This window comes from Sinocyclocheilus rhinocerous, unplaced genomic scaffold, assembly GCF_001515625.1.
Source record: "Sinocyclocheilus rhinocerous isolate Xijiao unplaced genomic scaffold, SAMN03320098_v1.1 scaffold314, whole genome shotgun sequence".
Taxonomy (NCBI): domain Eukaryota; kingdom Metazoa; phylum Chordata; class Actinopteri; order Cypriniformes; family Cyprinidae; genus Sinocyclocheilus; species Sinocyclocheilus rhinocerous.
Genome location: NW_015630021.1, coordinates 1558525 through 1568927, shown reverse-complemented (window position 1 = coordinate 1568927; position 10403 = coordinate 1558525). Strand labels below are relative to the sequence as shown.

The following is a 10403-nucleotide window of genomic DNA, read 5'->3' as shown; positions in this document are numbered from 1 at the left end:
ATTTATGTTACTAAATGAATATAATTGTTTGATAATAATTGTTTAAATTAATATAAAAATAATATAATATAAAAATAGTTACTTTTGAAACAATAATAAATAGTCGAATCATTTGAACAGTAAAAATATACATAATATAAATAAATAAATATGAATTATAAACTATAACTAATGTATTAAATAAATAAAATAAATGAATGTAATTAAAAATATTAAATAATAATAACAATAATATTCGTTTTACTAGTTTTTGTGAGATGTAAATATAATTTTTTTAATTTTTTAAAATATGCATAATATGAATATTAAATTATAAATTATAAATAATGTATTAGATCAATAAAATAAATAAATAGTTTAATAATATAATAGTAAATGATAATCATTTTAATATGAAATAATAATTTTACTAGTTGTTGTGAGATAAATAGTCTACATATTTAAAAAAAAAATATATATATATTTCCTATAAATACTGAATAAATGTAAATGTGTATAGAAAACTGTAAATATTGGTACTGGACAAACCAAGTATTACTTCTACATGAGACTAGGCAGAAGTAGTATGCTACTTGATATTTAGCAGACTCCTTTGTTCAAAGTGACTAGCACTTTACTTATCATGAGGACATCCTTTGTGAAGAACTAGAGGTTAAGTGTTTTTCTAAGCACATCTGGTGATAGGCTGAATTGTGATGTCAGTGACACACCAGTTCCTGAGTCAGGCCTACTTATGGCTGAACCTGTTTTAGCTGCCGAAATCCTCAGCAATTAAACTATCACCACCACTTTGTTATTTAAAATGCATTTTCATTTGAACAGGTTTGTCCACTTTAAAGAAAAAATACAATTTCCACATTTACTCACTCTCATATTGTACCAAGCATTTTGTGTTCAAAAGTCATGTGGGTGAATAAGTGATGAAAGCTTTTTTATATATATATATTTTTCTTTTGGTTAAACTATTCCTATGAGTGGTTTTCAGTCACAAAACAACTAGAGATTAACAGGAGATGCCTTCATGCCTAGTTTGTTTGCTAGTCAGCTACTTTAAACCATCAATAACAACAAAATCCTGCTGCATTTGTATCAAATTAAAGTGAAGCTTTGTTCGTATGAAACTCAGTGGGGAACAGAGCACAATCTACTGTGGTTCATGTGAGGACGTGAACATGTGCTGCTGGTCTCAAAGAATGCACTTAATGGTGTCATTTTGTAAGTTTGACTTCACAAATATGTCTGCTTCTGTCCGGCCAAAGCTCTTTGAAACGTTTGATTAATGCAATAAAATTGCTGAGAAAAATGCTGAAGAATTTATGAGAGCCAACAGAAGATTTTTATTTTTACTTGCCTTAAGCCTTTGTTTCTCTCCATCTGTTTCAGCCCCTGAGATTATCAACTACGAGCCTCTCGGTACAGCAGCAGATATGTGGTAAGTCTTACCTGATTAAATTAGCAACACAAACACTCATACAAACATGGAAATATATAGTGTTAGAGTGCTTAAGGGAGTTTTCGGGCATGCTCAGACTTGATTTGTCATCCTCTGACATCCCCAGGTGCTCATTAAAGTGCATTTGTCTCAGCATGTATATGAATTTGTACTTCATAATATGCATCTGAAAATGGATGTCATGTGCGAAACATTGTAGGAAGGCAAACTATTTTGGCTTTTGACAAAACTCTGTAGCTATCATCTGCTGCGCCAAAGACAGCAACTCATGTCTAGTTAGCATAATGTTAGCATAACACTTGTTTGGTTTACATCTCATTCGTTCCTGAAGCCCAGCTGGTACAGCATGGCACAAACAAAGCCGAGGTCATGGGTTTGATTTTCAGAGAACACTGATAAAATGTGAACATTTAAGTGAGTCACTTTGGATAAAAGAATATATTAAATAAATACAGGTGAATTTCTATATCAAAATGTAGACCTTAGGAATGATATTTTAGAATTATATGATTTAAAAAAAATTGCATGTTAAATAGCTTAGAATTCTATACACTGGTTTTAAGATTCAATTAATGATGATTAATCATGTTCTTGTGATGTTTTTCAGGAGCATTGGTGTCATTACCTACATTTTGTAAGTAATCTTCCATTGTTAATCATACTATAACACTCCTGAAAGTCAAATCCTTTAAGAATCAGTCTGCAAACCAAAGTGCTGTTCCAAATATTCAGATTTTAACTGGGACATAAATTATCTCCGAAATAAAGCCTCCCTTTGACAAGCAATGTGCTTTTTGAAGTTTATAGGTCAGGTCCCATGGCTTGAGATCAGTCATGTTAGAAATGAAGTACACCAGACAAAGAGCAGATAACCAACAGACTGACTAGTAATAGCCTTTATCTTTATGCAGGGATAAAGCAGTTGATCTTCATGGTGGTGTGCATATTTTTTAAATGTTAACATATTTTCTATTATCCCAGGTTATGGGGAGAGATATTGCAGGAATAATACCTGTAGAAACTGTTGTATTTTGATGGAAACTATGCTTGCCATAATCAATTTTTACTAAAGACTTACATCTGCAGTGTTTACTCCTTCTCTAGGTTCTCTAGGCAACAAAACATTTGTTATTCATGTATATTTATGCCATCAGTTTGAGCGGCCTGTCACCGTTCCAAGGTGAGACGGACGAAGAGACGCTGAGGAACATTGTGGCAATGAAGTACGAGTTTGAGCCTCACTACTTCAGCCAAACCAGCAACATGGCCAAAGACTTCATCCAGAAACTGCTAGTTAAAGACCAGAGGTAACAAGAATCGTATTGATTATATTAGAATAATTGAATAGTTTAATCTTTAACGGTCTAATCTGAATATTTTTAGGGGTTAAATGTTTTTATTCTACTTTTGTGCATTTGTATTTAGTGAAAGGATGACAGCAGAAGAGTGTCTCATTCATCCCTGGATTAAGGTGAGATGCATAAACTCACCCGTTTCCTCATATTATATTTTCTGATTCATTTTACCTTCTCGTCAGGATCATTTCAGTAACTGTTTTCCGCATCCATTTCTATTTCAGCCTCTCAATAGAACTCAAATAGCAAAGAGGAACCGCTCCTCCATCAACATGAAGAACTTTAAGAAGTTCAATGCGAGGAGGAAATGGAAGGTTGGTATTCGTGTCACTGCTGTGGGTTTTGTTAACATGGTCAGAGAAACTCGCTATTGGCTGGAGTGTGTAGACTGTCGTTACCCACAGACCAACTTTTTCTGTCACAACCTGTGTCTCATTGCATGCTTTGTCTTTCATGTCTTTTTGTCTCCCTCAGTCATTCTCTGTCCCTCCTGTAGTATTAATTAACATCTAGTTTTGCTTTTATTTGTCATATCAGCCATATCAGTCATATCAATTTCTGCATTCAGTGCCTTTTTACATTTAATCGGCATCTGTTTTTATATAATGTGATGATGCATGCTTTTTATTCGCTGTGATGTCAGTGGTAGCATGTCTCTTAAAAGGATAGTTCACATAGATTTTAGTTGTGAGTGACCAGGGACTCTACAAAAAGCACCAGAAATGACTAAACTGTTCCTTTAAGTGTCTGAACCGGTTGCTAACACTACCTTAGCTGACTCAGATGACTCACTTCTCTAAACTAACAGACCTAGGAGTAAAGAGAGACACCTGCTGTTCAGTCATTGTGTTACTCTGTCATGATGCCTTTTTGTTGCTCTCTTTCTGTCTGGATTGTGACAAATATTTTGTACAGGTAGGTAGTGCTGGGCGATATACCGGTTCATACCGAATACCGGTGTTTATTTTTGTTATGATATTAATTTTTAAAATACCGCAATACCGCTGTATTTTTTTGTTTGTTGTTGTTTTTAGTTTGTTACTCAGACGCAGGCAGTGCGCTGCTTGAGACAAAAAAATAATATAGCCAAAACAACCGAAAATATGGTTAACACCCGGTCATGCATGAAAAAAAAATACCGTCATGTACCGTGAAAACCGGTATAATATTGAAAAATACCGTGATATAAATGTTTGGTCATACCGCCCAACACTACAGGTAGGCTGTAATATTTATTAAAAATGAACTAACTAGTTGATTTTCTCACCACACAGATGTCCTTTAACATGGTTTCAGCATGTAATCGGTTTTGTCGACTGCAATTACTGTGTAAGGCCCGCGGTCCGGAGCAACAAGAACTGGTAAGAATCTCATGAAAAATACAATTTTAAAAGCTTGTTAATTGTTGCAAAGATTCTTTCTCATTACTGTAATGAGAAGTACAGGGTAAATGTGCTTAATTGTTATAAATAATGCAATGCTTGTTTACTTGTTCTGTTTTTTTTCAATCAGAGAGACTGTGAGAGCGATCAGGAGGACACAGGCACAAAACCTGCCTCTCTCTTACGCAGGCGTCTTAGTAGCAGTTCATAAATCTCACAGGTAGAGGGAGTCAAAAATCTCAAGCATCTCCCTATAACGAGGCGGCAGCACTCATTCGACCTACAGTACTTTGTACTGCCAACAGGAGGAGACACAGGCCGCAATCAACAGGATCTCTTCACCCATCCAAAGACTTTGAACCTCAGTGCATGCAATTGCCCAACCACCAGCTGCATATCCAGTTACAGTGAATGACGACATCTGAAAGAAGGATGGGGCCATGAGATCATTGTGGTTTTCTATGCTAATATGCAAGCATGTCCATAGATTTCTACCTCTGACAGAGTGAGTGTGATGCTTCTACCTGAAGTGCTGTTGACAGGAGGGTCAGGTGTCTTGAAGGATGTACCTACAATGTTAAGTTTTCCTTAAACTAAGAGGGTTTTTATTTTCAGATTTATTTCAGTGGGACATATACATGCTATATACACTACTGTTCAAACGTTTGGGGATGTTTTTTCATTCAAAGAAAGGAATACTTTTTATTCAGCAAGGATGCATTACATTGATCAAAAGTGACATTAAAGATATTTATATTGTTACAAAAAAATATATATATATTTCACATAAATGCTGTTCTTTTTAACTTTCTTTTTATCAAAGAGTCCCAAAAAATGCATTATGCTTTCTACAAAAATAGCACATAACTGTTTTCAGTGTTGATATTGATGTTTGCTGAGCAGCAAATCATCATATTAGAATGATTTCTGAAGGATCATGTGACACTGAAGACTGGAGGAGGGGATGCTGAAAGATTAGGGAGATTACCGACCCTAAACTTTTTGAACGGTACTGTTTAATAGCCTATATGCTAATATATTAAAGCCCCATTTATACCTGGTACTAACATCTAGCTCAAATACATTTTAGCAGCTTGCAATAGCAGTTCAAAGGAAGGTCTCTGACAATATACATCACTTTGTCGGTTAAAAATTTTCAAATTTAAAATGAATAATGTTAAAAAGCACAAAAAAATGCAGATCGTTTAGAAATATACTGAGTAGGCGGTCTTTTTTACGTTTACACTACAAATGCAACATGGTCACATGCATTTCTGACTACCTCTGAATGTGGTTTGAGTAAACCGATCATGAAACATTCTGAACCTCATTTAGTACTGACAACATGTGATTGAATCAGCTTAGACTGATCTTAAAACCAGGTGTAAACGGGGTCATAGTTTAATGTACTTAGAGAAAAACAAGCAAACCAAATTATAGGGGAGGACTTTTGGGCTGAGTGCCTTAAAATACATACCTTCTCAAAAACCTGATCTAAATGTTCTGTCCTGAATTAGACTACCAGAGGCCAAACCGTATTCCCTTTATTGATATAATAGTGAGATTCAACCAGTTGCCTTTTTTTCTGTATGGCTGAATAGTAGTTCTAGTAGGCATCTTCAGTACAGTCATCTCTGAGCAACGATGGTATTCATTTATGACATGAACAGATAAATACAGCTGTCATAAATTGTGTTGGACATGTAAAGCAGTTAACAGTTTTACAACTTATTGACTTCCCTCATCGAGTTTGATCAACAGAGATTTCATGTGAAGAGCCACTTTAAATGTATTTGAATGGTGTCATGCAGTGTTGAGCTTTATGAAATGCTGCTTGAATTATTCTAGACACTAATTGTTGCCTTTAATGTCAGAGTCTCAAGAAACTATATTAAGTAAAATTAGTCTTTTTCAAAGAATACTGGTCTTCCTTGTAGATTTAAAATCACTGTTTAGTTTGAGAAGTCTTCCATTATCCAGACATAGCAAGATTTTACCCTCTTACACTCTTGCCTATAGAACTTGTTATGTGAATATCGCACAACTTAATATTATATATTGTTGTCCTGATATATTTTGTATACTATACCTGACTTGCAAGAATGTTACTTTGTATTCTGTTATGTAACGTTTGCCCGAGGGATGTAATTCCTGTAATATTATATAACATCAGACCACTGTTTGTATTAGTACCATTTTTTATTATGTTTATTTATATTTTTAAATGGAGCATGCCAGATTAGTGAGTGATTTTTCTTCTGAATGCGTCGTTGCCTTCTATGTATCAACTTTTCTTATGCAGTATTTGTCTCATTTGCTTCTGTATTTGTGAATAATGATTTGGTGTGTTTGTTTTTTTATATATAATTTGATACTATTGTCTTAGCTATGAAAAAATTAAGCAATTTGGCGCATGTGGTTTTTCCTATACTGTTTGTTAGTTTTAAAGTGTGTCCTTGGTGTGTTTGATACTGCTTAGTGTAAATTAAAAGCAGTTGGTCCTTTAATGTTGTCTGATCGAGTTTTAACACATATTGGGTTTCCAATCATCATGAAAAGCCTGGAAATATCAGGGAATTTCAAAAGTGGGATTTCCAGGGCAGGAAAATTATCTCGCACCACAAATGTTTGAAAAAGTCATGAAAATTAGGCTAGTTGGTCAAACAGTGTAGGAACCCTGACATAAGCTGTACTCAATTACTGACCGATTATTAGGAAAAGTCATGAAAATTAGGCTAGTTGGTCAAACAGTGTAGGAACCCTGACATAAACTACTCAATTACTGACCGATTATTAGATAGCTAGTCTTTACTAATAATCCCTTGACCACGTTGGCAAAAACTAATTTTCCTTTACTGTCTTAAACACACACACACGTGAAGTGTGTTGTCTAAATTATATGGCCATAAATGCAGTCTTAGACCTGTGGTGTCGTCACGGATGTGGGCGTGGCCGCGAGAGCGAGCGCAGCTCCCTGCGAACGAGACGAAGATGATGTACTTTACCGGAGTGTGTCCGGGAATGTCTTGACTGAAAACGCCTCGGAAACCATCTGGTCTACGCTGTGGTGTCGTCACGGATGTGGGCGTGGCCGCGAGAGCGAGCGCAGCTCCCTGCGAACGAGACGAAGATGATGTAGGCTACTTTACCGGAGTGTGTCCGGGAATGTCTTGACTGAAAACGCCTCGGAAACCATCTGGTCTACGCCGCTTAGATGACATGAACACATAAAGAAGATTTTTGAGGAGAAAGTAAACCTCGAGGAGCGTCTGTGTCTGGATGAAACTGACAGAACGACGTTAGGATAGAATATAAACATTACATCACAGCGGACAGGTAAGTTACTAAAAGTTATTACGACCTGTTTTCATCAAGTGGGAACACCCATTGAGACTGTCTGGGACATGAAAAAAAATGAAAAAGAAAGAGTAGCACCTCTTAAATCTTTTAACAAGTGCCATTACTTGTTCATTTATTTTGTAAGATCAATAAACGTTAACGAAAATGTGCCATTTCCTGCATTATACTTTTTTTTTTTTTTTTGGTCAGTTCAAAGAATCATCCAAAGAATCAAAATGTTAAAATGTTTCATCATCCTTTATGTTGTTAAATACTTAATTGTGCGCGTTACCGGTTCTGTACTCATTCTGTGAACAATGACAGCAGTTAAGAGTGAAGAAAAGGATTAGGAGAAGGAAGTGCTTTTTGGATGTTCAGAATGGGGCCCCTGTGCTACCTGAGACCTTTGTGAGGGCCTGCTGGTTTTCTTACCTACGGAGTTCTGTTTAAAAACATGATTTCATGGAGAGAGAAAAGAGGGAGAAAGAATGAGCAAAGAGGATTGAACCAGGGAAAGCAGAGGTTAGGGGTGAAACTGACACCGAAAAGATCATACTAAGTAGGAGATGGGGAAAGTGACAGATGAATGTGTAACATATATAAAAGAGAAAAACATGGGGCAGTTTATGATAGCATTAGAAAATACATAGGCAAAGCTCTTAAATGAGTGTTCAGATATAGCCTATAAATATACTAAATAATTTTTAGATAAATATAATTTATATTATAATAATTATTTTTATTATTGGTATTTATTAAAATGGTTTATGCCGTTTTTTTACTGTAAATTTTACGGATTTTTTTTACAGTGTAGCATTAGAAAATACATAGGCAAAGCTCTTAAATGAGTGTTCAGATATAGCCTATAAACATACTAAATAATTTTTAGATAAATATAATTTATATTATAATAATTATTTTTATTATTGGTATTTATTAAAATGGTTTATTTTATTTTTACAGTTCATTATTATTATTATTATTTCTTTTTAATACCGTACCGTAGAAGTCAGTCTGTCTTAAACAAGGAATTCTCTCATTATTTCATGCTGCAAATATGACAGGAATGCTTTCTTGGAACTCTGTAACTTTAAATCAGTTCCATTTCATTTTGCTGACTTAAAGATCAGACCTGAGATTCTCAGGAACAGTTGATCTGATTGCAAATGCATTGATTTATGATAAAGAACCTTTTGAAGTGAGTTCATTCCCTGCATTCAAGTGTCAGTGCTTTTGATCTATTGACCTTTTAGAGTTTCTTGGTCTAATGACTTTACAATGATTCTTCAGATTATTTGAATATGATCTACTGTATATATTTGAGAACCTGAAGTGCTTTTCATCGGTTAATCTTCAGTTGATCAAAGTCTGCCGTAAGAGGAAACCCCTTAACCTCTGCAAACAGGGATCTAGTCATTATATTCAGCATGCTAAAGAGTTCTGTATTAATAAGAACCCCCCTCTGAGAATACATGCGGCCTTCTTCACAGCGAATAAGAAAAGGAAGAGGGGATAAATAGAGACAAACAGGAGGGGGTGGAGGGCATGTTTATAGTCATTTGGTGACTGACAGCACACAAGGTGGCGAGGGGGGTAGACATCTTGGAAGTGAGAGGGCACAAGGTAAATGAAGGAATCAAGGATATTTTAAACTATTTTGCCCCCTGTTGTTTATATTAAAGACAAAGTGTGTATTTAAAAGGATAGTCCACCCAAAAAATTTAAATTCTGTTATTTGCTCAGCCTCATTTCTTTCCAAAATTGTACGACTTTCTGTCTTTTGTGGAACACTTTTTAAGAATGTTGGTGACCAAACAGCTTCGGATCACATTGACTTTCATAGTATGGACAAAACTAAACGAAACCCGAAACTGCTTGTTTACCAACATTCTTCAACATATCTTTTGAGTTCCACAGAAAGTCATACAGGTTTGGAATGACATGAGGGTTAGAATTTTCATTTTTGGGTGGACTATCCCTCTAAATTATACTTTATCTTTAATATAAACGATAGAGGTTTGCAATGACATGAGGGTGAATAAATGATAAAATAAATTTCATTTTTTGGGTGGACTATCCCTTTAAAATAGAGCAGTGTGAACATTTTTAAAAAATATCCTTCTGTGTTCTACAGAAGAAAAAAAGTCATACCGGTTTGAAACAACATGAGAGTGAGTATTGTAATTTTCCTGGTGAACTGTCACTTTAAAATGTAAGGTGCATTGGTTTCTTTGATGGCCCAGATCGTAAAATGAGTTCTGCAGACTGTCGAGGAGTGTCTGAGTGAGCGAGTGTGAGTGTCACTTTGATTCGGTTGCAATGCGTAGTCATCAGCTTCGATTTCTGCAGTACAATTCAAAGGCTCCATTGAAATGTCAAAATGCAGTTGCCTCGGTTTTGGATGATAATCCAGTCGCTAATGGTGACAACTTTGGGGTGAGTCAGGAGCTAAACGCAGTGTGCCAGTGATGCACCTGCAATCAACACTGATTCCACTCACACAAACACATGCGTATGTATACACACTTGCACACAGCTGGTGACCTGTAGTTCACCCTGACTCACTGTACACATCCTTTCTCCTATTGTCCGGCATGTTTGCTCTTTGGCAGAGGGACCCAGTGTGAGCATGACATCAGTGGATTATGAAAGAAGGGAGGGGAATTTCAAAACATAGGCTGTAAGAAAATCTCAGGACACTTAAAAGAGAGCTTGGAAAGAAAGTTTTTGCCTTTCAGCCATCACAACAAAATGACACGTGATTCATGGAGAGTAATGAACAATATAAGCTTTGTGAAGCAGTTTTAGATGGTTTTACTCTGCATTAAGTTTTTTTTGTTGTTGTTGTTAACTTTTGAACTTAAGGTCATTTGT

The 10403-nt window shown here is 35.5% G+C and overlaps 2 protein-coding genes across 2 annotated transcripts in view; both read left to right on the top strand.

The window, feature by feature from the left end:
• LOC107739598 (death-associated protein kinase 2-like) overlaps positions 1-4854 on the top strand; it is a 15942-nt gene extending 11088 nt beyond the window's left edge. The window contains exons 4-10 of the mRNA XM_016551760.1: positions 1358-1432; positions 2061-2087; positions 2608-2760; positions 2879-2924; positions 3033-3122; positions 4083-4169; positions 4321-4854. Coding sequence (XP_016407246.1) covers positions 1358-1432; positions 2061-2087; positions 2608-2760; positions 2879-2924; positions 3033-3122; positions 4083-4169; positions 4321-4401 — 559 coding nt within the window. The 3' untranslated portion in view covers positions 4402-4854. The remainder of the gene's footprint in view (positions 1-1357; positions 1433-2060; positions 2088-2607; positions 2761-2878; positions 2925-3032; positions 3123-4082; positions 4170-4320) is intronic.
• Positions 4855-7353: 2499 nt separating this feature from the next.
• The window catches only part of LOC107739597 (rho guanine nucleotide exchange factor 2-like), a 52752-nt gene continuing 49702 nt past the window's right edge, over positions 7354-10403 (top strand). The window contains exon 1 of the mRNA XM_016551759.1: positions 7354-7526. The gene's annotated coding sequence lies outside the window, so the exon portion shown is untranslated. The remainder of the gene's footprint in view (positions 7527-10403) is intronic.